This window comes from Phyllopteryx taeniolatus, chromosome 2 (genome assembly GCF_024500385.1).
Source record: "Phyllopteryx taeniolatus isolate TA_2022b chromosome 2, UOR_Ptae_1.2, whole genome shotgun sequence".
NCBI lineage: Eukaryota > Metazoa > Chordata > Actinopteri > Syngnathiformes > Syngnathidae > Phyllopteryx > Phyllopteryx taeniolatus.
Genome location: NC_084503.1, coordinates 3,236,127 through 3,262,379, shown reverse-complemented (window position 1 = coordinate 3,262,379; position 26,253 = coordinate 3,236,127). Strand labels below are relative to the sequence as shown.

At 41.7% G+C, this 26,253-nt stretch overlaps 4 protein-coding genes across 7 annotated transcripts; all 4 read right to left on the bottom strand.

The window, feature by feature from the left end:
* Positions 1-387: 387 nt before the first annotated feature.
* LOC133468086 (zinc finger protein 501-like) lies at positions 388-4,299 on the bottom strand. Its single transcript, XM_061753528.1, has 2 exons — positions 3,810-4,299; positions 388-2,217 (listed from the first exon to the last, which is right to left on the bottom strand). Exons 1-2 carry the CDS (start codon positions 3,982-3,984, stop codon positions 1,118-1,120), a joined length of 1,275 nt encoding a protein of 424 aa, XP_061609512.1. The 5' UTR covers positions 3,985-4,299; the 3' UTR covers positions 388-1,117.
* Positions 4,300-6,047: 1,748 nt separating this feature from the next.
* Positions 6,048-8,605, bottom strand: LOC133468119 (zinc finger protein 3 homolog). The gene is made up of 2 exons (XM_061753607.1): positions 8,307-8,605; positions 6,048-6,953 (listed from the first exon to the last, which is right to left on the bottom strand). Exons 1-2 carry the CDS (start codon positions 8,497-8,499, stop codon positions 6,232-6,234), a joined length of 915 nt encoding a protein of 304 aa, XP_061609591.1. The 5' UTR covers positions 8,500-8,605; the 3' UTR covers positions 6,048-6,231.
* Positions 8,606-9,898: 1,293 nt separating this feature from the next.
* On the bottom strand, positions 9,899-14,829 carry LOC133468093 (zinc finger protein 501-like). The gene is made up of 2 exons (XM_061753541.1): positions 12,282-14,829; positions 9,899-11,739 (listed from the first exon to the last, which is right to left on the bottom strand). The coding sequence occupies exons 1-2, from the start codon at positions 12,469-12,471 to the stop codon at positions 10,691-10,693; spliced, it is 1,239 nt and encodes a 412-aa protein (XP_061609525.1). The 5' UTR covers positions 12,472-14,829; the 3' UTR covers positions 9,899-10,690.
* A 706-nt stretch (positions 14,830-15,535) lies between these two features.
* LOC133468102 (zinc finger protein 892-like) lies at positions 15,536-22,247 on the bottom strand. Of its 4 annotated transcripts, none has more exons than XM_061753576.1 (3): positions 21,779-22,247; positions 18,585-20,949; positions 15,536-17,720 (listed from the first exon to the last, which is right to left on the bottom strand). In XM_061753576.1, exons 2-3 carry the CDS (start codon positions 18,778-18,780, stop codon positions 16,900-16,902), a joined length of 1,017 nt encoding a protein of 338 aa, XP_061609560.1. In that variant the 5' UTR covers positions 18,781-20,949; positions 21,779-22,247; the 3' UTR covers positions 15,536-16,899. The 4 variants fall into 4 exon arrangements, with proteins under 4 accessions (XP_061609560.1, XP_061609551.1, XP_061609569.1 ...); XM_061753567.1 differs by having other exon boundaries at positions 18,585-20,946; XM_061753585.1 differs by lacking the exon at positions 15,536-17,720 and having other exon boundaries at positions 19,554-20,949.
* Between the last annotated feature and the right edge of the window lie 4,006 nt (positions 22,248-26,253).

Below are 26,253 nucleotides of genomic sequence, written 5' to 3'. Positions count from 1 at the left end.
CGATTTAATGGTTTTGCCCTGCTGGACTGCTCTTTGTGAGAATCACCAGCTACGAATTAGTATCTAGTGAGAGACATCGATGATGCAAAAGTAAATGTTGGTTTGACGAAGTAACTGTAGTCTAATTACTTCCCCAGGGAAAGTAACGCGTTACTTTGCTCGTTACTCAAAATGGCAGTTTTTAGCCCAAAGTAACGCATTACTTTGTACCACACTTTTGAGAATCACTAACTTATGCTAAGTGAATACGTTGTGGAGAAGGTACTAGGAGGTACCACACTTCAGTACATCAGGAGCTGCAACATAGTTCACAGTCATTGCACGTGTTTTCAGCAATTATCTCCGAAACAAACAAAAAAGACAATGGAAATAAAATCAATCTCTGTATTCATTTTTACAAACATTTTTCTTTCTTTAATCTTTTTACTAGACTTTACTTTGGCACCATCTTGTAGCATTACAGAACAAGCACAAAAATATGCAAGCCGCCAGCGGTGGCTGGTCAATAGAGGCCCCACCACTGAAGTCACCATATTACTTTCTTTGAGGACAAAAAACATATATACACATTTCTAATAAAATTACCATATTTCTAAATACATTTGCATCTATTTTTTAGATGAGCATAAAAATAGTATATAGGTAATGAGGAGTTAAGTTGTTTCATTCATCTAGTTTGTGTTTTTTCTGTGACGAAACATTCGCTCTGGGGCGCAAAAATCGTTACCCATTGACTCTCGTTAAAAGTTTGACATGCACAGTAGCTCCTCTTCAATGCTATCGATAGGTGGGATATTCAAGGATTCCGCCCCACGCCAGCGATATGTAAAATTGCCCACGAGGATAAGCGGTTCGTAAAATGGATGTATGCATATTCTCAATAAATCGACTAACAAATTAATCGAGATGAATGAATACCAAAAAATAATTAAAAATGAGTCAATATTTTGTTTAATGAACACATTTTAGAGGGAAAAGCCTAAATTAAAGCAAACTTCCAGGACTCTTGATCATGTAAATGTTCAGTGGCAGGATGAAAAAACTGAGTATATGTAGCCCACCCCTGGTTTACAAACTAATTCGTAAGTAGGCGGGAGACCTCTGTACACAACAGTAATCACGTACACTCTCCAGCACTTCCTTCAGCCTTCGCATGCGTCTTAATGTGGTTAATTAGCGACGACTGACAACTGAAGCTGGTGTTGCAGACGGCGCACGAAAAGGGTTTGACCCCGGTGTGCAATCTGGTGTGCGCCAGCAAAGCTTCGTGCCGGGAAAATGTTTTTTCACACAAGGAGCAAGAAAACCCCTTTGGCCCCGGGTGTGCATTTATGAGTTTCCTCGAATTCGAAGCGTGTGTTCTCTTGAGTACGGAAGATTTGTCCAAACTGTGTGTTGTCACGTGTACGGATAATGACGACTGGTCGCAAAAAGCTGTGTTGCAGCAGTAAAATGGCTTCTCCTGACCGTGGTTTCTCATGTGCGACGTCAACGAGCTCTTTTGAATGAACGCTCTATTGCACACCGAGCATGTATAAGGTTTTTCTCCCGTGTGGCTTCTCTTGTGATAAAACAATCCTGAGCGATGACCAAAACATGCGTTGCAGATTGGGCAGGAATACGGCTTCTCTCCAGTGTGTGTTCTTTTGTGCGCTATTAAAAAATCCTTTCTTGCGAAGCCTTTCTCACAAACGGAGCACACGTACGGCTTCGCTCCAGTGTGTGTACTCGCGTGTGTCATAATCTTTGCATTTTTGGGGAACTTTTGTCCACGTGCTGAGAGGACGTGCAGTTCCTGTCCCGTGTGGATCACCACGTGCGCTTTCAAAGCCGACCCGCTGACAAATGTGTCGTCACACTGAGAACATTGACAACGTGTGTGTGCCACAACACCTTTTGAGTGTTCATCATCATCAGTGTTCGTAGAGTGTGACGTTATGTCATCGCGACGTGACGGCGATGCTAAAATCTGATCCTCTTTCCCACTTAGGCCTTCAGCTTCATTCTTCACAGGGACACCAGCCAATGGCAACCTGGTGTTATCGTCCTCATTAATACAGGTGGGCTCTTCCTCCTCCACCTCTTCTTTAATGTTGGGGGGCTGTGGCTCCTCTTCCTTGCTCATGGGTGGCGGCTCAAGTTCCCCCTCCTTCACGTGCTGCTCCACCACGGAGCGCCACTCCTGCTGCTCAGGATAACGATCTTCTTCACTGATGTCTGCAGGATACAAGAAGACAAACACACACAGTGAATCTATCTCAGGGAGTACAGACCCTTTCCAAAAGAAAACTGAATAGCATGGAAAACTATTTATTTCCATAATTCCTTTCAAAAAGTGAAACTTTCATAGATTATAGATTCAGAGCCCACAATTTCAACAATTCCAAGTATTTATTTGTTTATTGCTCCAACTACCGGAGACAAATTCCTTGTGTGTTTTGGACATACTTGGCAAATAAAGATGATTCTGATTCTGATTTTTACATAATTTAAAGGGTCTGTGGGTTGAATTAATGCATCCCAACTGTTTTAAGATCTGTGCGTGGAGAGAGGAGCTAATTAGCCTGGTTTATCACCACAAGTTTTGGCGAGTCTTTGCTGCATGTTTGAGGAAAAAAAAAAATCCGCTCAATTTCAAATCATATTTGTGCCTCCATCCATCCATTTTCTGTACTGCTTATCCCCACTCGGGTCGCGGGCATGCTGGAGCGTATGCCAGCTATCTTCGGGCAAGAGCCGGCCGGGGTACACCCTTGAACTGGTCGCCAGCCAATTGCAGAGTTGTGCTCCATTTCAATAATTTTAATTGACCAGCAATAGACTACTTGGTGAAACTGCTGTAAGGGATGGTGTTGATGTAAGTGAATGTGGAGGGGGGGGGCAGAGGGCAATCGCTGTCCAGCCAACTCGGATGTACCCTAACGCACGTAGTGGATGCGTTTTGAGGCGTGGATGCCCCTTAAAGTCGATCGTTGGGGGGAGATGTTTGGATGACACCCCCCTCCCCCTTTGCTGCACACCACTCGTTCACCTAAACTATCCATGCTACTAAATCCAGATCACCGACCACCATTTTCTTTCCATTTCCCTGAGTAGGATTTCCCAAACTTGGATTTAGCAGAGGTCCACCAAAATTGCCTTTTTTTTCTCTCTCTCCATTTTTTGGGCTGGTGACACTGTTGGGAAATCCCTTTGCCGCCATGCTTATGAAAATTTCAATTCAGTTGCAGTTTTGTCAAAGATGAAAATGTTCCTCGATTTCGGTGTCAAAATCACGTTTATAGAATTTCGACACAAGTGAAAGGTATATCAACGTGATGAATTACTATTATTGTTGTTTTCTGTGAGGTTTGATGTAAATCTGACAATTGGTGTGGGCCGCAATGAGATGGCTCGAGCAGAAGCCGCCTTTGAAAAAAATCTGAAAATGGCCTGTTTACATCACATTTTCAACGAGACTAACATACGGGCATTTGTCTACCAAAGAGGGAAGGTTACGGTCCCAAACTTCCCATCGATTTACACTGATTTCTGAACAGTTCAATTTGCCACATAAAAAGTGGCATAAAATCCTTCATCTTTATCAGATTCTTACAAACTGGGATTCGTTGTATTCGTGTTTCAGATCTCTTTCCAATGATAGGCGGCTTGAAACTTTAGTAACATACCCTTTCCTCCCACTCCATCCATCCACATTAAAGTGGGCTAAGCGACGACCAACACAGCCAATTACAATGTTTTGATGAAATAGCCGTCACTAAACAAGTGCAAATAAGAAAGCACACAAGTGAAAGTAAGAATGTACAAACTTGCTCTTTGCAGCGCGATTTGCGGGTTCTTGAAAACAGCATCCAGAAGTTGACGTTGACGACAAAGTTCCTCCTCGTACTCTGCTATCGTCCTTTCCAACACTACAACGATTTCTTCGACGGCCGCACCTAGTCGCTGATTCAGCAAGGCCCTCAGCATGTCTACCTTACACATTTTCACTCGATAAGCAACAATACTTTACTCTCAATCTTGTGTTGCTAAAAAAATAATAATAATAATTTAAACAAAAAACACGTATTTGTTAGCAGCTAGCAAGATAAATCCAACTTGAGAAGCTTTAAAGTGCAATGAGGCCACTTTATGCATGCGGACACCAACAAATACTGATGTTCACGCTACAAAACAAATTATGTATAGAATAAAGAACAAACCGTGTTCTTATTAAAACAATTAACACTAACTGCGTCAAGCGACACGTTTGCTTTCGGGTATTTTACTTCCGGCAAATAAAGTCTGAGTGGGTTATTATTGCATTACTGCCACCCTCAGGCACGGAAGTGTCATTACAGGACTGACCTTATGACACAAATTTAAGACAGTGGTTTGGGGTTGTGTATTTGCTTTATTTCTTGAGTAGCATTAATTTATTGTGTATATGATCTTTGAAGTTTACTGGTGATTGAAATAATTTTGATATTTACCTTCATCTTATCGCATTCATAAATTATTGTATGGTATAATTTTAGAATTAAATGTACAGTATGTAGAATTCCCCATTTTACCCTTATTTTTATTTGAACATTGACCATAAGTCACTTAACAAATATTCAATAGGATAAATGAAATCTAAAATACATAAAAATGAGATCATTTTTAATCAACAAATTTTAGAAGGAAAAGGCTAAATTCAAGCAAACTAACTTGCAGGATTGTTGATAATGTGAATGTTCTGTGTGTAAATTTTCATATTTTTTTCCACTTTTGGATGATGGATTGAATTGTGCTCATGAGCTGTTTAAAGGCTAGGATAATTTTTATAACATACCCCTATTAAATTCACTGCCACCCTTCCCAGTTAACATGGATATTTGACTTCTAAAGCTGTCAATGGCAGTGAATGTGTTCAAACGTCTCCACAACTGACCTGTCTGGTGACTTCCTTGGTCTTCATGATGCTGTTATTCATTATCAGTACATGGGGCTGAAAACAAATGCACGGCACACTTTTCAGATTGATATTCTCTTAAAATTTTGAAAACCGTGTATCATTTTCGTTCCACTTGACAATATCTGACACTTTGTGCTGGTCTCTAACACACAATCTCAACAAATAAAATCAATAAGTTGGTGATTGTAAGGTCCCAAAATGTGAAAAAGCTCAAGGGGTATGAATACTTTTTCAAGGCACTGTATTTTAAATTCATTCAAGTCAGCATGGCGGTGAAGAGTGTCTGCCTCACAGTTCTGAGGACCCGGGTTCAATCCCCGGCCCCGCCTGTGTGGAGTTTGCATGTTCTCCCCGTGCCTGTGTGGGTTTTCTCTGGGTACTCCGGTTTCCTCCCACATCACAAAAACATGCATGGTGGGTTGATTGACAACTCTAAATTGCCCGATGGTGTGAATGTGAGTGCGAATGGTTGTTTGTCTGTATGTGCCCTGCGATTGGCTGGCAACCAGTTCAGGGTGTACCCCGCCTCCTGCCCGATTATAGCTGGGATAGGCTCCAGCACGCCCACGACCCAAGTGAGGAGAAGCGGCTCAGAAAATGGATGGATGGATGGTCCAAAAATAATCTATCTTTGTTTATCTATCTAGGCCAATGACATAGAGTGACAGACAGAACAAGTTCTCTACCACTAGGTAAGGTACAATTAAATGTTTAATGACTGTTTTTCTTTGTTTGTTTTTCTACATTTTTGCATGGTGGTGTGCCATGAGATTATTCTAATCCAAAATATATGCTTCTGCTCAATAAAGGTTGGGAAACACCGATTCAATGTATATGATGTCCATTTTCGACTGTGACATGACGACTGAGAAAATCCACTTATCGAACATCCATCCATCCATTCACTTATCGAACAGGCATTCTTTAAATAAATCCACCAAATCTGGATTTGCATTTGCATTTAAATGAGAAATCTGTAGTTTGGTACTCCATGACAGTTAAATGCAGTATGGTACGTAGGTGAGTGGGATGTGCTTGAAACGGCAGACATTTTATGTATCTTATCAATAGTCCCAGTCTTTTTGAAAAAAGCAGAAAGTCACTTCAATCACATCTGGATTACTTTATTTCAGATTAATTGGAGTGATGGTTAAATGGAAACTAATACAAAATGTGTAGTTATGAGGGGCCCGCGTAGCACTTTTGGGCATTTTGGGATCGCACATACATTTTTCCAGTTGACTAAAACCACTTAAACATAGTTGCCTTGTCAGAAAGTCAGTTTTCCACATTTATGTACAGTTGCTCCTCTCACCAGCACACTTGTGTTTTTTAATCTTATACTTATAAGAGAATCTTTGATCACACACGTTGCAACGGAACGGTTTCTCACCAGTGTGCGTTCTTGTGTGTGTTATCAAACATTCACTTCGAGCAAATCTTTTACCACAAAATGAACAGGCAAAAGGTTTTTCTCCGGTGTGTATTCTGAAGTGTGATGTCAAGTGTGCCTTCTGGGTGAATCGTTTACCACAAACCGAGCAGGCAAAAGGTTTCTCCCCTGTGTGAATTACCATGTGTCTTTTCAGATTTATTCTGACGCCAAAAGTTTTATCACATTGAGAACATTTCCAGTGTTTGTTGCCTGTGCGATATGCCATATCACCTTTGGAGTGTTCATCATCATCGGTGTCAGGCGAGTGTGGCGTTATGTCATCATAATGTGATAGTGGAGCTAAGAGCTTTTCTTCTTGTGATCCTCCACAGTGGTCTCCATCACCTTCTGTTGTCATGTGTTGACTTGAGCTGCTGCATGGAGGCTCAGCCCATCTGTTCGTCTCACTCTGACCTTTGTCTTCATCACCTTCACTCTTCACAGGGACGCTCGTCAATGGCAAATTGGTGATATCGTCCTCTTGCTCTTCCTGCTTGATGTAGGGGGGCTCTGGCTCCTGAAGCTCAACCCTGGAGCTCCACTGCTGCGGCTCAGGATGAAGGTTTTCTTCAATGACATCTGAAGGACACAAGAACGACAAACACATACAGTTTGGTAAAGTCAAGCTTTGCCAAGTCAAGTCACAGTCGTGGCGTTGAAGTTGTGTATTATTGATACTTTTCATCCAGGGTGCCAAACAATTATTGTGTTATTTATTGTAACACATGCAAAAAATAAAACACAGCCTTTTTTTTTTTTCTTGCAGCACAATTATGTTTGGGATATATTTTTTTAAGTATACATAGATGCTTTCTGGACACTATCCCATGCGAAGCTTTTCACTTGATCATTAGGGAATAGTTTACAAGTTTTCTTCACTCCATGTGTGTGAAGCGCCAGTGGGGATTCCTCTGGAACGTCGAGGGAGGCGAACGCCGCCTCTGTGTTCAAGACGGGAATGAACAGACTGTAGTTCCTGAGGAAGCTCAGTTCCTTCAATGTGTGCAGCTAGTTGTTGGAGATCTTCTACCAGCCGGTGGTGGCAACTAGCAAGTGCCATCTGTGAGGCATCGTTCCAGTTTCACGGCCCCCGTCTGCGTAACAGCCTGCATGTTCGTGTTTTTGAGTACAGGCTCAAGACCCACCTTTTAATTTAGCCTTTAATTCATATTTAATTGACCTTTTAACTTACATTTAAACTGTTGTTTTAGTATTATTTATTGTATTTTATCTTTATGCTATTTATTTTTAAGTTTTAGGTCTGTTCATTTCAGTTGTCGTTGAACATTGGCTTTTATATACATGTTTTTGTGTAAATTTAAGATTATTTTAGTATCTTTCAGTGTTTCCTTACATGGATCCCCTCTCTGCACAGGGAGATGGGATGGACCGAGGCTGTGGTCCTGTCTCATGGGGTCCTCAGTCGCCATATCAGAATCAGACTACATTTGGGGATCCCTGCTGGTGTCGTTGCATGCTGTCTGCTCTTGGTGCAGACGGCTCCCTGAGAACGTGGTTCCTCAACTGGATTCTCTGTGCCCGGCCATTACATTATTATTACCTTTACCTACGCGCGCGTGTGTGTGTCTATATGGATGTAGCTTATTTAAATGCTTTGTGTTTTTGTCATCTCATTAGATAAATATTGACTGTGAACTGCTCCACTCGCGTGCTATTGTATTGCGTTTTTGTATTGCATGATGTTTTTTTTTTATAATTGCGACGTGGCAGTGGTGGCATTAAGAGGGGGATTAAGTCGGTTGAGTCCCCACCGAAGGCCCGGTTAGGTGGCAAATGCACGGCCCGCCACTAGGCTGAACAATTTGTCCCCTCGTCCCCACTTCTGAAATGATGGCTACTACCCCTGATTGGACTGACTGTATTATTATTAAGCTACTTCCTCAAAAAAAAGTGAGAATAAGGTGAACAAACCTGCTCTCTGTACCGCAACTTGAGGCATGAAAAAAGCGTCCAGCAGTTGACGTTGTCTCTCGTTTTCCTCTTTCGTGCGACAAAGTTCCTCCTCGTACTCTGCTATCGTTCTTTGAAACACTACAACTATTTCGTCGATGGCCGCACTTAGTCGTTGGTTCAGGAACGCTCTCAGCATTTCTACCTTACACATTTTCACACGATAATCAAAACACCAAACTCAACAGTTTAGCACTGCTTAGCGATGCGTCGCTAGCAAACGCGTCGCTTTGTTAACGCGGCCGCCCTGTCCCTTCTTTATTGCGTCACCCTTGCGACTCTCTCCAGGCGTGACTAGCCGATTTATGCTAAATCAAACACGTGCAGGAAATTGAGAAACACCTCCAACGTGCACCGAGACGAATGATGTTCAGTGCAATTAAGTCGTAATAGGACGCATTGTGTCGAGGCATCAATTCGTTTAGGATATAGTAATCCAGGAAAACGTATTTGGTGAACCACCGATCGAGGTTTGAATAGTTTGGTCTTTTAACGTCACTGATGAAGTTCGACGTCTCGCCCCACCCACTGCTTCAAGTAGTGCCATAAACATGCTACGAAGACATTAAATATGTAATAATAATAATAATACAAAATAAATAGCGGGAAGTTATGTGTAATACCCTGATTATTGTTGCTAAACAATGTATCCAGAGATGTAGATTCATGAAATGGCACCCACTGTTTTTAGTTTAGATGAATGAAGTAAAGAAAAAAAAAATACATTGAAATGGATTGGATGTGATCTCAGGTTTGTTGTGCCTCTTTTGACTGTGAGTCATGTAACAAATTGTGGTGGTGTTTTTTTTTTTTTTGGGGTGGGTGCTGATACCAATTAATGACTAGAATTCATTGCACTCAAAATATGTGTGTGGATAACGTCTTATTGCTTTTATGATTTTGGAGAATATGTTGTGGCTTTGCGATAATGTACTTATTTAATTGCTTATAGGGTGGAAAAATCTTTTTAAGCAAACTAACAAAACCAAGAAGAGCATGTGGAGTTTTTGTTTCTCTAAAAAAAAAAATCTGTGGACAATTTCAGCCCCTAAACGTTGCCATGACAATCTAATCTGCCCAGGGCCTTCAGAATCAGTAGTGCTGGCCCATGTAACTTCAACGATATCAGCAATGGGACTGATTCTTTAACCGATCAGATTTCAAATTCATCCTCACAGGGACAGAGTGCTGGCCCTCAATGACATCAGCATTTGTCCATCCTCTGATTGGTTCATCAGAGCACAACTTATTAGAGCCAACTTCGACAAGCAAAACGGTCTGTAAAAATATGTGCACATTATTTCCTCTAATAATTCCTTCTTTTTTTTCACCTCAGTAACACGCACTGCAGTGTGTGTTATTGCTTTACTGTCTCCAGGACTCCACAGTCTTCACATTTTCCATCTTGATGTTTTTCTACAAGCAGTAATACACTCAACTGTTCCTGTCTTAACCTTGTCCATATGAGAAGGCAACAAAAGTCCCATTTTGTGCTTTTATGAAGGAAACATTTATGGCTGAGTTTTAACCAGTCAAGATTTTGGTACACTCTCTCACGCACCCAAAATATGTTTATTCATCCAATCAGATATATGGCAATATGTTTTTCAATGACCAGTTGATTTTACAGATACAGCAAACAATAAACTTAAAAAGTTAAATGAATACACACACAAAAAAAAACAAAGCACAAAGATGCATGACTTTACATGTGTGATGTTTATGTCCATGGAAGTCATTCAATATAAAGATAAAGAGTGGAATGGGAATTGTATTACTTTCTAATACTGACTACTCTACTCGTTACATTTCATTATCCATTATCCATAGGGAATGCCAAAAAAAAAACACGGAAGTAATTTATACCCCCATTAGAATGTTTATAATTGCCTACATTAATAATATAAATGTAAATACACCACAAACAATGATCCAACAATGACACTGTCAAACTCATCTTACATTAACCTTCAAAATAAATAGATTATTTGATTTAGAAAAAAATGCACCGCAAGTACAACTGCACATGTGGCCAAACTTAGCTCCTCCACGACATACAAAAATCTTACAACAGTTGAGGTGTATCACTTAAACGTACTTCCTTGACACCAATTGTTACTGTACTAGTAGTCAAGGCTTTGGCGACACCTTGTGACATTTTAGGGTGTTACCGTAAGAGCACTAAAATTAATTAATGAGGGAAAAAATGAACTTCAATGATTTTAGCAAATCGCTGCAATATAACAAAGAGTGAAAAATTGAAGGGGGTCTGAATACTTTCCGTACCCGCTGTAGCGGGAGAACACTACGTCATATCTGCAAGGTTTACTTGAAGTCCCGCAGCTTCATGTTGTGCTGCTCTTCTCACCAGCACACGTGTGTTTGTCAAGCTGATACTTATAAGAGAACTTTAGATCACACACACTGCAACTGAACCCGTTCTCACTAGTGTGTGTTTTCATGTGTCTGGTCAAAAGAGAATTTTCGCGGAAGCTTTTACTGCACAGCGAGCAGGAATAAGGTTTTTCTCCAGTGTGCGTTTTCATGTGGTGAGCCAAACCGGAACAATCATAGAAGCTTTTGTCACAGAGTGAGCAAGAAAAAGGTTTCACGCCTGTGTGGGTTCTCAGGTGTGTCACTAATGTTGAGCTCGCACCAAAACTTTTGCTACAGAAGGAGCAGGAATAGGGTTTCTCTCCTGTGTGTATTCTTGAATGTTTAATCATTGCTGAGTAATCAATAAAACCTTTGTTACAGGCCGGGCAAGAAAATGGCTTTTCTCCAGTGTGTGTCCTGGTGTGTGATGTCAAGTGTGTCTTGCGATTAAATCTTTTACCACAATGCGAACAACTGAAAGGTTTCTCTCCTGTGTGTATTTTCACGTGTGACGTCAAGTGGACTTTCTGGGTGAATCTTTTGCCACAGACTGAGCAGCTGAAAGGTTTTTCTCCCGTGTGAATTATCATGTGTCTTTTCAGATTGATCTTGAGGCCAAACGTTTTGTCACATTGAGAACATTGCCAGTGTTCATTGTCATTGTGACATGTCGTGTCCCCTTTAGAGTGTTCATCATCACCAGAGTCTGGAGAGTGTGACATGATGTCATCACTATCTGATAGTGGAGCAAGGAGGCTGTCTGCTTGTGATCCTCCACATTGATCACCTTCTGTTGTCACGTGCTGACTTGAGCTGCTGCCTGGAGGCTCCTCCCCTCTGTTCTGTTCCATCTGACCTTTGCCCTCATCATCTTCACTCTTCACAATGACACAAAACACAGGGACGTCCAGCTCTTGAAGCTGCTCCTCTTCTTTAATGAGCGGGGGCTCTGCCACCTCCTGCTCGACACTGCAACTCCATTCCTGCTGCTTAGGGGGAAGATATTGTTCACGGGGGTCTGCAGGACATAACGAGACAAACGCACGTCATTTGGAAAAGTCTATTCAGTTATGTCAATAATAACACAGTGCCGTCAATGCATTAGTTCAATATACTGTGTGAATATTGCAGTTGAAGTAAGAAGCATGATTATTCAAAGATTTTAGAATGAAGTGTTCTTGTATACTGCAATAGCACAATTACAATTTTGCCATTTAATTGCAGCTTGGCTTGCTACATTTCTCCAACACTGCCCTCAATGATCATATTAACTACGTTTGAATTTCCAGCGTTTCATTATGAACTCAATTCAATTACGCCCACCTCTCTCGAAGCTATTTACTTAACGTAACAACTTCTCAGCCATTTACACCTCGTTTTCTCAGTTGCTCTGCCTTGATCAAAGGTTATTTACGAGTAGTGCCATCAGAAGCAGCTCTCATGTAAAACGAATCAATGGGGATCCCATAAAGAAAATGAACCTAAGAATATTGTGTTATTGTTTCCCCCCCCCCAAATAGAAGTAATAACTAAACAAGTGAGAGTACTAATTGAACAAACCTGCTCTGCGTAACACATCTTGAGGCTTGAAATGGTCCAGTTGTCGACGCTGTCGCTCGTTTTCCTTTTTAGTCCTGCTGAGTTCCTCCTCGTACTCCGCGATGGTTTTTTCAAACGCGACAAATATTTCCTCGGCGGCCGCGCTCAGCCGCTGATTCAGCAGCGCTCTCAGCATTTCGATTTGACACATTTGCACACGATAGGCACGGCAACGCGACACTTGGCGAAGTGCCGGTAGGTGACGTCTGTTGACGGCGGCCAGCGAAGAAGCTTCACAAATGCGCAGAGAGGAGTGGACGCATGATTATCGTGTTGCAAAAAAATAAAAAATAAATGTCGGTGGTATGACAGAAATACGTACGGAATAAGGAATAAACACAGTTGTGAATGTTAAAAACAAGACGGACAAAACACTGCCGTTCCTTTGCTTTGACTTCCGGTAGGCAAGATACAATTACGACATTCTTGTGCGTTACTGCCTCCTTTGGTGTGGTGGTGTCATTACACAATAAATAGACGGACGGACAGACAAATAGACAGATAGAAGCACTGCGATTGGCTGGCGACCAATATGTTAAGAGTATTGTGACGGTATTGCTGCAAACCTGAATGTCGAAACGGCGAATATGTTGTTAACTGAACCAGATGAAATGTTCCACCCCACACCACAAATGTCACATGAAAATAGTAATGTTCTCCACACCACACAACATTTGAAACATTCATTACAGATATGAAAGAGGACGAGGGTGGACCAATGCGGGGTGAGGAAAATGGTCTCGTTATCGTACACCCAATAATTAATATTTGATTCCACTGGTTTTAAACCACAAAATAATCCTAGAATGGGAAAATAAGGCCCTCGGTGTGCGCTTTGGCCATAAAAGTTGGGAGAAGTTGAGAAGTTTTTGGAGTCTTGGTGCAGAAGCCTTTTTGGTCACTCCGACCAACTCGCCAACGACCGCGCCAGGCAGGACGCCCACCTCACCCGAGGTTGCGAGGACACGTCGGACGACCCCCGGCTGCAGCTTCCTGCAAGCGCTCCGAGCCACCCTGCTTGGGGGCCCGAACTCAGTCTGAGGGAACGGAGGCGGACGCAGCGCGCCGGCTCCGAACGTCCCCCGAGAGATGTCCTGCCTGAGAACTCGGAAATGTTGTTTGTTTTGTGTTTGTCTGTGTTTTATCCTGTAGAAACCACTGTTTATTATTACATTTTCCATAAAATTCACCACTTGCATTGATTATATGTGTGTTTGGGATCGGAACGAATCCTCTAGAAAGTCTAGAACTCAAAGTTCCTAAAATGTGGCCAACTTCCGATAAGAGACTGATTATATCTATCAAATATCTTGATTTATAACGCTGTAATTTAAAATTATGATAACCCGGAAGTGACGCAGGCGCCGCTTCCAACTCATCGTTTTCTTCTAAATTACGCACAATTTGATGTCCCTCAATAAATGCTACACTACAAAGAAAAGATATTTAATGTTCAAACTGATAAACTTTATTGTTTCTAACAAATAATCATTAACTTGGAATTTTATGGCTGCAACACGTTCCAAAAAAGATGGGACAGGTGGCAAAAAAGACTGCGAAAGTTGAGGAATGCTCATCAAACACCTGTTTGGAACATCCCACAGGTGAACAGGCTCATTGGGAACAGGTGGGTGCCATGATTGCGTAGAAAAGGAGCTTCCCTGAATTGCTTATTCATTCACAAGCAAAGATGGGGCGAGGTTCACCTCTTTGTGAACAAGTGTGTGAGAAAATAGTCAAAACAGTTTAAGGACAATGTTCCTCAACGTACAATTGCAAGGAATTTCGGGATTTCATCATCTACGGTCCATCATATCATCAAAAGGTTCAGAGAATCTGGAGAAATCGCTGCATGTAAGCGGCAAGGCCGAAAACCAACATTGAATGCCCGTGACCTTCGATCCCTCAGGCGGCACTGCAGGAAAAAACGACATCAATGTGTAAAGGTTATCACCACATGGGCTCAGGAACACTTCAGAAAACCAATGTCAGTAAATACAGTTCGGCGCTACATCCGTAAGTGCAATTTGAAAATCGACTATGCAAAGCAAAAGCCATTTATCAACAACACCCAGAAACGCTGCCGGCTTCTCTGGGCCCGAGCTCATCTAAGATGGACTGATGCAAAGTGGAAAAGTGTTCTGTGGTCCGACGAGTTGCTTTTGGAAATTGTGGCTGTCGTGTCCTCCGGGCCAAAGAGGAAAAGAACCATCCGGACTGTTATGGACGCAAAGTTCAAAAGCCATCTGTGATGGTATGGGACTGTGTTAGTGCCAATGGTATGGGTAACTTACACATCAGTGAAAGCACCATTAATGCAGAAAGGTACATACAGGTTTTGAAGAAACATATGCTGCCATCCAAGCAACGTCTCTTTCATGGACGCCCCTGCTTATTTCGGCAATACAATGCCAAACCACATTCTGCACGTGTTACAACAGCGTGGCTTCGTAGTAAAAGAGTGCGGGTACTAGACTGGCCTACCTGAAGTTCAGACCTGTCTCCCATTGAAAATGTGTGGCGCATTATGAAGCGTAAAATAGGACAACGGAGACACCGGACTGTTGAACAGCTGAAGCTGAACATCAAGCAAGAATGGGAAAGAATTCCACCTACAAAGCTTCAACAATTAGTGTCCTCAGTTCCCAAACGTTTATTGAATGTTGTTCAAAGAAAAGGTGATGTAACACAGTGGTAAACATGACCCTTTTTTGGATAAAATTCCAAGTTAATGATTATTTGCTAAAAACAACCAAGTTTATCAGTTTGAACATTAAATATCTCGTCTTTGTAGTGTATTCAATTAAATATAAGTTGAACATGATTTACAAATCAATGTATTCTGTTTTTATGTTTAACGTCCCAACTTCATGGGAATTGGGTTTGTATAATATTATTGACAGTAGTATACAATATGATACGATTATTTGTTTATATGAATAACAGTTCTGCTGCATGTTGAAACTTGAAATTATAGAGATTAAAATAATGACATTTAAATTTGATCATTAGGCAGTGCCATTTGAACAATGAGTTCAATATCAATCTCTTCAGGTATACAGTCGTTGTCTCACTTTCAGGAAATGGAGAACATCCTGGTCTATGTTTTTGTTATGTCTTCTTTTAAAATGAAAACAAAAAAAAAGTTATGATTGTCTTGTCAGCCACTTCTTATTGCAGACAAACTTCATATTCAGTAATATATTTTGCAGATATAAGTCGAGTCACTGTCCATCTTTATTTCATACGAAGCTGTGGTATATCATGCTTGGTCATGCCGTACCCTCCATAAAGGGTGTGACCAAATCATGTGCTGGTGCCACCAACTGAGAAAGTTGGTCTCACCACTGCTACCGGTGGAAAAGTTTACAATTAGAGGGAGCACAGAATACCAGAATAGTTTTAGTCGCGGGCCAACTGCTCATGTCAAAAGAAAAATCCATTACACTCTCTTGATGGTATTTTCCGTGTATTTGGTCACATGAAGATTAAGTAGTAGTATCTGTTTATATACTATAGTTCATTTCCACTACAACACTTGATCGATCGATAGAGCTGACTGACGGGAGAAAACATCTACTGTATGATACAACCATTTATCGTTTATATCGTTATTTTGATGTGTAGGGTATTGTATTAGCTCTATTGCTACACTAATGTAATCATCGTTGTGCCTCACACTCCAGGCATGACCAATCAATCCAACTGCAGTGCCACCTTGATTTAACGGACCCCGATTTAACTGACTTTGGATTTAACGGACAGAAAAGTGTCCAGTTGGAACTCAAAATCACCCCTTTCCTGCACATAAACTTGGATCCAAATTTGAAAGCTTTTTTTGTATTTATTTCCAATAATTTTGCGTATTTAGCTCACGAAAAAAAGTACAAAACAATCACTTTGTACCTTGATGGTGTTTTTCGGCCACAAAAATAGTGCTTCAATTTAACTGACAATCTGCTTTAACGGACGACCTCTCGCCCCTAATAGTCCGTTAATTATTATTTATTTTCCACGTATGCTCCAAGATAGAATGAGCTTCTGAGTCTGTTTGTGGCAAGAATGACTTTACACCCCCTACATTTCAGACGCTACACTATTGCATGTTCTAATTTGATCATTTGTCAGTATCATTATTTGGTGCTACGCCACTCCAAAGCAATAAATAGATTTCATTCGTTGACTGTGTTTGAACCACTGCTGCACTAGATTATAGCCACATAAAATGATATCATGTTGTGTTTCCTTTATTTGAATATATAAAAAAATTAAGGCAGCTGTGAGAATTTGGATGCACTCTTTTTTTTTTTTTTTTTTACATGCATTGCCAAGTTATCGGATCGAGACACCATATCGGCTGATACTCAAATTTAGACCCAAAAAAAATATGTGTAAGAATGCTTACACATTGGATACTTAACCCTATTATTAACCAGCACACGTGTGTTTGTCAAACTAGTACTTATAAGAGAATAATACATCATACCCACTGACAATGTACACTTTCTAACCGGTGTTTGTTCTCATGTGTTTAACCAATTCTGAATGTTCATTGAATTTAAAGGTGCAGACTGAGCTGTCAACGGGGTTCTCTGTGTGTTTTGGTGTGTCTGTTTAATTGTGCCTTCTGAACAAATGTTTTCCCACACGCTGAGCAGGTAAAAGGTTTCTCTCCAGTGTGCGTTCGTAGGTGTATTTTTAAATGTACCTTTGTAGAGAAGCTTTTACCACAAACTAAACAGGTAAATGGTTTCTCCCCAGTGTGTATTCTTCTGTGGTTTATTAAACTTGTCCTGAAAGAGAAGCTTTTACCGCACACTGAGCAAGCAAAAGGTTTTTCGCCTGTGTGCGTTTTCATGTGGCTTGTTAAGTTGGACTTTTGAGTTAGTTTATGTCCACACACTAAGCAGGAAAAGGGTTTCTCGCCAGTGTGTGTTCTTGCATGTGTTTTTAAAATTCCCTTCACAGAGAATCTTTTGCCACAAACTAAGCAAGGAAATGGTTTCTCTCCAGTGTGCTTTCTCATGTGCACCCTCAACGCGGACTTTGTACCAAATGTTTTGTCACACTGACGACATGTCGTATCATCTTTAGAGTGTTCATCACCATTAGGGTCAGAAGAGCGCGACGTTATGTTGTCACTCTCTAATAGTGGCTCTAACATACTGTCTGCTTGCGATCTTCCACAGTGGTCTCCATTGCCCACTTCTTCCTCTTCAATCTTCACAATGACACAAGAGAATCGTGACTCGGTGATATCAGCCTCCTCCCGCACCACTTCTTTAATGTGTGCGAGTTTTGGCTCCTGATCCTCTTGGATGTGGTGGAGCTCTGGCTCCTGCTGCTGCTCCACCCTGGAACACCACTCCTGTTGCTCAGTATGAGGCTCTTCACTGATGTCTGCAGGACGCAAGAAGACAAACACACATGGAAAGGCACACTTTGCTAAGTCGCCTAGCCAGCCAGCTAGCTCGCTAAAAAGGAGACGGGCGCAAAAAACCAACCCGGGTTCTACCTTTGACCACGGCACGGCGAGGGATCCCGGTTAAAGCAAGCCATTTTAAACTAAAAATAACACATTTTCCAAAGGGATAAGTGCTAGCCAAAATGTGCCAGCATACTTTCTTTCTGGTTCAATAGATAGATTTCAAATAATTAAATTGGATTTTTCATTTGTTAAGACTATGACGTCTTATTGTCAGACTAGTACAAGGGGTAATGATTCCATTCTGATTAAGTCATTTGCGAATAACGAATCGAGAGTGAGTCCGAGCCCTAGTAGGTAATTTATTCATCCACAAGGGAAATTCACGGGCCAGTAATCTCCACAACAAAAACAACAAAAGCCAAAGCTGTATTACTAATAATAAGATTTAAAAACAGGAATACATTGCATACATTTTTTTAAACTCGAAAGAAAACAGGTCATATATACAAATGTACAGCATACTTGTGATCCAAGTATAACAAAATTAGCCTACAGAAAATTCATGTAGTCAGTAAAGATGCTCTGAGATTACTCAATAGACCTTCCTTGACACTCAGTCAAGGCAGTCCGAAGTCCTTTTTTTCCTTTTAGGGTGTTGGTAAACAATTGGAGCTATGTGATTGTAACAATGACCATTTGTACGTTATGCAGCAATTGTTGTTCATAATAAAACCCTGTATATTTACTTTTACACCCCCGTGTACATTTTCGCATGCTTCTCATGGTGCGTCTGTATACTTGCCGTGATATGCTATGGAGGGCAAGGATGAACAAACCTGCTCGATCTGATTTCTCATGAGGCTTCTTGAAAACAGCGCGCAGTAGTTGACGTTGCCTCTCGTTCTCCTTCCTTGTGCGACTGAGTTCCTCCTCGTACTCTGCGAGGGTTCTTTGGAACGCCACAAACACTTCTTCGACGGCCGCACTTAGCCGCTGATGCAGCAGCGCTTTCAGCATTTGCACTTTACACATTTTCGCACGATAATCATGACACTTCCGCCTGTTTGCTATCAGCTAGCAGGCTAAGCTACACTCGATGAGCTTCAACGAGCACCGAGACGACTTCGCGAATAATTCATGAAAAATGTAATAATTACAGACAAAAGGTCGCGCTGACAGCTTTCTTTCCCCCTTTGAGTTTACTTCCTGTTAGACGCGACAGTGCCTAAATTCTAATGCGTTACTGCCTCCTTCGGTGTGGAGGTGTCATTACGCTCCACGTTGCCTCACTTTCAGGGAAATCCCTCAACTTTCTCAGTCTTTTTTGCCACCTGTCCCAGCTTCTTTGGAACGTGTTGCAGCCGTAAAATTCTAAGTTAATGATTATTTGCTAAAAACAAGTTGATCAGTTTGAACCTGAAATATCTTGTCTTTGTAGTGTATTCATTTAAATATTGGTTGAACATGATTTGCAAATCATTGTATTCTGTTTAACACAACGTCCCAACTTCACTGGAATTGGGGTTGTAGAACAAATAACTACACGATCAATACACCACAAACTTTAGTGTTTCCCAACCTTTATTGAGCCAAGGCCCATATTTTACATTGGAAAAATCTAATGCCACACCACCTCAGAAAATAATGTCATAAAAGGTGACTGTACCTTCTGCTGTTTAGTACAGGTTGATAATTTACCTTCTGCTATTTAGTGGACACCCATTTATTCCACTGCCTGTCACTATATGTCACTGGTATAGATAGAGGAACAAAGATACATTATTTTTAATAAATAAATACAGTCGAACATTGATTTGAGTTTAATTTGTAATTCTTGTAACTGAATTTAATCAGCGGTCTAAACAATTCTCCCCAGTGAAGTGAATTTCAACGCCATTAACCCATTCCAGCACCACAAACAAACAATTTGTATGTTTTGATTAAAGAAAAATAGCACTTTATTGAACAAAAACATAAGAGAATGTATAAAAAAATAAAAAAATAAATAAAAAGTTATCTAAAGTGTATGACTGTACATACTGTAATATATGTGTGTCGGAGGTGTGCCTTTAGGGGCGTGGCCTAATGAGCGACAACATCAGGAGCCGGACGTGTCTCTCCACTTGTGGTCTACGACAGCTCCTTACAAGTGTTCTCATTTTCTATTTGTGTGTTTGACTGTTTGTCCCGTTCAATAAACGGCTAAAAGTGCCTCGGCGACTGTGGCTCTCCTTGCCCGTATGCGAGGGCATTACAGACTCGAGCGGCAGCATATCTGGAAGCTGCCTCGCAACTCAAAAGTTTGGCCGCGGTTAGGCTCAAGGATGTCCCAGTGGTGGTAATGTTAGAAAGTCTTCACTTTATTTAAAGTCATGCAGCTTCATGTTCTGCTGTTGCTCTCGCCAGCGCACGTGTGTTTATCAAGTTGATACTTATAAGAGAAGCTACGGCCGCACACACTGCAACTGAACACTTTCTCACCGGTGTGTGTCCTTATGTGTCGCGTCAAAATTGACTTTCCGCGGAATCTTTTACCGCACACCAAGCAGGAAAAAGGTTTTTCCCCAGTGTGTGTTCTCATGTGTTGAACCAAACCTGAACAATCGTAAAAACCTTTGCTACACAGTGAGCAGGTGTACGGTTTTTCTCCAGTGTGTCTTCTTGTGTGTGTAATCATGTTTACCTTTTGGGAGAATCCTTTGCCGCAAAATGAGCATACGAATGGTTTCTCTCCTGTGTGGATCATCATGTGTTCTTTCAGATTGCTCTTGCGGACGAAAGTTTTGCCACACTGAGGACATGTCAAATGTGTGTCATCAGTGTGACATGTCATATCACTTTTCGAGGTTTCATCGCCAGTGTCAGATGTTGTGTCTCCATGATCAGATAGTGGAGCTAAAGATCTGTCTGCTTGCGATCCTCCACAATGATCCTGATCTCTTTCGGTTGTCGTGTTTCGGTTTGAGCTGCGGCTCGGAGGCTCCGCCCCTTTGTTCTCATCACTTTGGCTGTCGTCATCATCATCTTCGCTCTTCACAGGGACACAAATCACTGGGAATTTCACCCTCTGAAGCTGCTCTGGCTCCGGAGCGATTCTGCGACTCTCCTCTTCCTCTTTTATGTAAGACGCCTTTGGCTCCTCTTGCTCCACCCCGGAGCTCCACTCCTGCTGCTCACCATTAAGATCTTGATTCACGTCTGCTGGACACAAGAAGAAAACCACAGGCAGGTTAGCGAATCTCAACAAACATCGTTTCATTGTCTAGCTCAGTGACTCCCAACCAATGCGTTGTGAGAGCTCATCAGGTGTGTCGCTGGAAAGATCCAATTTCACGTCAGTGGTCCAAAATGATTTCTTTGCTACAAATAATCTCTGTTCATCGATATAAACCAGCGGCATATAGTGACAGGTAGAACAAATAAATCCAAGATGGCACAAAGTAAAATTAACTTGTGGGTATACAGTAAGAGGATAGGGACCGAGCAAATAGGGAACCTTTCCATTTTTCACCCCAGCTCATAAATGTTTAGAATTGCCCATATTAATAGTTTAAACTATGATCTCAAAACACTTCAAATCTAATTTCAAACTCATTTTACAACATTACCCTTAAAAATAAATGGCTTACAGATGATTTGGTTTAGAAAAAAATGCATGCCTCTGTGCATGCCACATTGCATATGCAGCAATAACTCTCCAGGTTGTCTCACTGCAACATTCAGCGGAACCTCCATGCAGCACATCCTACAAAGCAATGGGGCTTTCCCATAGTGCAATGGCAAGCCGTGTTGCATTGTGGGCTACGTGTTTGTGTCCTAGATGAATATTTTGTTAAAGCGTCTTGTTCACTGTAGTACTAGAATGGCTCCAACGACCGGAGACAAATTCCTTGTGTCTTTTTGGACAATAAAGAGGAATGTAAAATGCAAACAAAAAATGAGATATTTACTGTATATACCGTATGTAACTATTTGACATGAACAACATTAACATTAAAAGTCACTCAACAAATGAGAGGAAGAGACAAACCTGCGATGTGTAAGGCAGCTTGAGGCTTGAACACAGCGTCCAGTAGTTGACGTTGTCGCTCGTTCTCCTCTTTGGTCCGACAAAGTTCCTCCTCGTAATCTGCTATCGTTCTTTCAAACACCACTAAAATTTCCTCAATGGCTGCACTCAGTCGCTGATTCAGCAACGTTCTCAGCATGTCCACTTTACACATTTTCACACGATAATCAACACAACTTTTCTCTCACGCTGAGGCTCTGCCGGCTAACTTCCGCCTCCCTTTGCTCGCCGCTTGGACGCTAAACGCTTGGTTGGAACGCTTCCAAGTGCGCCGAGACGAGTTTATCCAGAGGTTTACTTTGTTACACGAAAGACTAATGTTCACATGAAAGAATAGTCAATGTGGCAACGACGGAAATAACGTAGAGCATCACAGCATCTTGCTAACTTCTCTTCTTCTTCTTCTTCTTCTTCTTCGTCTTGTTCTTCTTCTTCGCAGTTTAACGGCGGTTGCAGACTGTGTTACTGCATTGCCGCCACCTATGGATTTGGATGGGTAACTGCTGCTACAGTTTACAGAGCTTTGATTTTCAAATTCCTTTATCCAGTCCTGTTGCCTTCAAAAAATAGAATACGCGTCTAATAATATTTATATTTTGCTCGTATTAAATTCAGTGCTTTTGTGTGTGTCTGTGTGTTTTTCACTTTATGCATTTCAACCAGAGTATCATTAATTAAGCATAAATTATTCATAAATAAAATCATAATAAATTCACCAATAAAAAAACAGAAGTTGAGTGCCATATGTATTTACAGTGATTTCATTGTGTGGTAGAAGAGTCCCAAAGAAGTTGAGTGCTATCTTACGACCTTCGACCACACTGAACAAAAAGCAGTCAGGGAACAAGTCAAATGAAAATGATTTAATCATTATATAATCATGACAAAGTTTTATCCCCCGCATTAAATGGAGGTTCACTTGTTGTACCTTGACATACGAGTGCCCCAACTGAGGGCTTTTTTCGAGTCACGACCCGTCATTTTGTGAATTTTCTGCTTTGTATTGCCATCACAAATTGGAGTTACGAGTGAACTTCAGATATGCTTATCCTCACTAAGGTCGCGGCGTCATAAACAATCAAATATAGAATATAATAAATAACGTTTACCCAGTTTGACTGCTGCTGGTGTTGCTTCACCAAACGCCAATAAGAGAACCTGTGACGACACACACTGCAACTGTCCACTTTGTCACCAGTGTGTGTTCTTGTGTGCTTTTGTTGTTAGATCGAGCATGGGTATGGTTTCTCTTACGGGGTATGGCATCTCTTATCGCAGAGTGAGCAGGAAAGGGGTTTCTCCCCTTCGCGCATTCTCGTGTGTTTTCACATTTGACGTAGCCAAACACTTTTGTGCTTTGAGAGCATTTCCATTGTTTGTGGTCAGTGTGATATGTCATATTGGAGATTCAGCCCCTCTGCTCTCCCCCCAATCTGGCTGGATTCTTCATCGTCGTCTTCACTCTTCCCGCCGACACAAATCCAGAGAGTCGTTTCTTCATTCAAGGAAGTAACGAGGCCTGATTGGTTACGGAGGATTGACGCCACGGATTACGTAAAACGTCGCGCTGGATCCAGGAAGTGGTTTGTTTATGGGAAATGGAACCGTTTTAACCCGCTCTCGACTGGACATGTGCTGCAAATATCCGTAATTCAGTTTCGAATTGTCACAATTAAGTTACAGATATAACTGTACTATTAAAAATGCCATGACGTTGTTGATATCGTTCTACAACAATGCCGTAAAGTCAAAATCAGAGTTTAAACGTTAAATACACTTGCCATACATACCAGCGCTTTTACTGTAAATAGTTGTGAATTCGTCAGGTACGAGTAATTAACATTACAACACGGGTTGTGGTTGAGGGAAAGAATGAAGCCTCACTAGTTGAGAACTCCACTTTCTCCTAATTAAAGGAAAATCTTTTTTTGGCTCTTTTGGTTGTGAAACACCTCAATTAAGGCACAGGTGTCAAACTCAAGGCCCGGGGGTCAGATTCGGCCTGTCATGTTATTTTGTATGGCTCAATAAATATTGTGTTAAACATAAATAAAAGCAGAATATGATTTGCAAATCATTGTATTCTGTTCTTATTTATGTTAAACACAACGTCCCAACTTCATTGGAATTGGGGTTGTACGATGTTAGCGTGGACTGTTAATGAAATAATTTAGGTGGGAAAAACTCGCATTCTTTCTTTATGAGGGCGAATGATCAAAGATTAATCGCCCACAATTGGGACATAAAACTGATACGCATGCAGCTAGTCGACTCTTCCTCAGTGCTTGGGTCGACAGAAACGGTTGCAGGGAGTCTGTCGGCGAAGTGTGGATTAATACCGAGACCTCATTGGGGAGGCCGATAACAGGTAAAACTGAACGTTTCTGAGAATCTAGAATCAAACAAACATGTTTTCTTTTGGGCCGCAACACTATCCAATGAAAATCTGCTTTTGTGGCACCAATGGAACACTCTAGCGTATTCTCCAATCTTCCACAGGCTGAGCAGTATGTCCAAGGCAGCGTTTGGACAAAAGAAGCACAAAGGAGGAAAATCAGCTGAAACAAGGAGGCAGAAGCACCCTGGTAAGCACAAATAAACAAACACGCAACGTGCGCTAGTTTTTGGTCCTCGTCATCGAAGTCCAATGTGCTTACCCGACTAATAATGAGAAGGTGAAATTATTAGAATCTGCTCACAGTTGTGCCAAGTTCTCTGGGGTGATTCAAGCAGAGCCCGTTCGGTTAGCCTCATTTCAAGTGTGTCAGAAGAAAACATCATGACCTGGTTAGTACAACCCATTGGGAACAACGGGCTGCAATATCCGTTACAGAACCGTTACAATATCAGAGGGCCGCTGTGATGATGGACAAACATAACTCGAGCTCAGTCGTCCTCGTTAATATTTCAAGGGGATGTCCGTCTCTTTACCGTCCTCTCCTTTCCTCCCTCGCCAAGACAACGTAGTTCCATCCCACCGGCGCACCAAGTTCCCAGGCGGGCGGCCTCGCGTCGGTTACGGTTACCCGAGCCGCACGCGAAGCAGAACGCTCGCTTCCGTAGCTTCTCCCTGGTTAGCGAGCATCTGTGCGTTCAGCTGCTCCATACACGTGACGGCAAACGCACGTGCGTGCATACAGACGGAGGCCCCCGGGGCCGCAATCATGTGACAGACTGTCGCAGTAAATGATTGAACATGATGACTTCGGGCAAGGAACCCCAATTAGGTAGGCATAAGGAAATAAGACCGGAACCACATCAAATTTGGTTTGATTTGGTGCGTGAGAGAAGAAGAAGAGTCCTGGCTACACTGTGTAGTATGTGTTTCCGAAAACATCACGAATTGAAACAGTCAAAGGTCACCGTTCAGTGCTCGCCATAGTAAAAGCACAGGAAGCTTAACGTGGTGGCAACCTCGAAAAAAATTCAGTTGTATTTAACTTTTAAGTGTAATACATTTGCCTGTTTGTTTTTAAACATTCATTAAAAATTTGATTTCACTTATGTGCAATTCATTTTGCTGAAATCATCATTTAAGTACAGCCCCCCCAACCTCCCCCCACCCCGTGGCATACTATAATTCAGAATACTCCGATACATATAAGTCATTTATTGCAAATATATAAATGTTTGTGTACACGCGCTTTTCTAATAAATGAATTCGATGATGAAGTATTTAAAAAAAAAAAAAAAAGAGAGTCCCAATGTAGTCGCAACGAAATGTTGAAATACAGTAGCACATCTGATCCTTATAGATGTTTACCCAACATGCATGCATTCAAAGTGCCCACTAGGGGGCAGTGTCCTATAACAAGTACAGCCATTGTGGGAAAACGAGCTTTTGACGTCATTTGCATGCATCAATGCCTTCTTTCAATGGAAAGCTATTTGAGTATTTATTCCATATCCTTGGAATACAGTTTAAGGTCCATGTACTAGTACGCTCTTTGTCATCACTAGTGAGACAATTCCATGCACTAGTAAAAAGGACATACTGGTCTTACTAGTAATGTTTATTTTTTTCCTCTAAAACTGTCACCCAACCAGTCTACATGTGTTTTGTGGACTTGGAGAAGGCGTTCGTTGGGGGTGCTTCGGGAGTATGGGGTACCGAACCCCCCTAATACGGGCTGTTCGGTCCCTGTACGGACAGAATTTCAAGGCGCAGCCGAGGCGTAGAGGGGGTCCGGTTTAGTGGCCTCAGTATTGCATCTCTGCTTTCTGCAGATGATGTGGTTCTGTTGGCTTCATCAAGCCGTGACCTCCAACTCTCACTGAAGCGGTTCGCAGCCGAGTGTGAAGCGGCTGGGATGAGAATCGGCACCTCCAAATCTGAGACCGTGGTCCTCAGTCGGGAAAGGGCTGGCGTGTCCTCTCCGGGTCGGGGATGAGATCCTGCCCCAAGTGGAGGCGTTCAAGTATCTCGGGGTCTTGTT

Coding starts and splice junctions, on each gene's coding strand:
- LOC133468093 (XM_061753541.1), bottom strand. CDS start 12,471: ATGTGTCAAATCGAAATGCTGAGAGCGCTGCTGAATCAGCGGCTGAGC. Junction 11,740..12,281: donor AGATGTGTTACGCAGAGCAG/GTTTGTTCAATT, acceptor TATGTCCTGCAG/ACCCCCGTGAACAATATCTT.
- LOC133468086 (XM_061753528.1), bottom strand. CDS start 3,984: ATGTGTAAGGTAGACATGCTGAGGGCCTTGCTGAATCAGCGACTAGGT. Junction 2,218..3,809: donor AATCGCGCTGCAAAGAGCAA/GTTTGTACATTC, acceptor TGTATCCTGCAG/ACATCAGTGAAGAAGATCGT.
- LOC133468102 (XM_061753576.1), bottom strand. CDS start 18,780: ATGTGTAAAGTGCAAATGCTGAAAGCGCTGCTGCATCAGCGGCTAAGT. Junction 17,721..18,584: donor TGAGAAATCAGATCGAGCAG/GTTTGTTCATCC, acceptor TGCGTCCTGCAG/ACATCAGTGAAGAGCCTCAT.
- LOC133468119 (XM_061753607.1), bottom strand. CDS start 8,499: ATGTGTAAGGTAGAAATGCTGAGAGCGTTCCTGAACCAACGACTAAGT. Junction 6,954..8,306: donor AGTTGCGGTACAGAGAGCAG/GTTTGTTCACCT, acceptor TGTGTCCTTCAG/ATGTCATTGAAGAAAACCTT.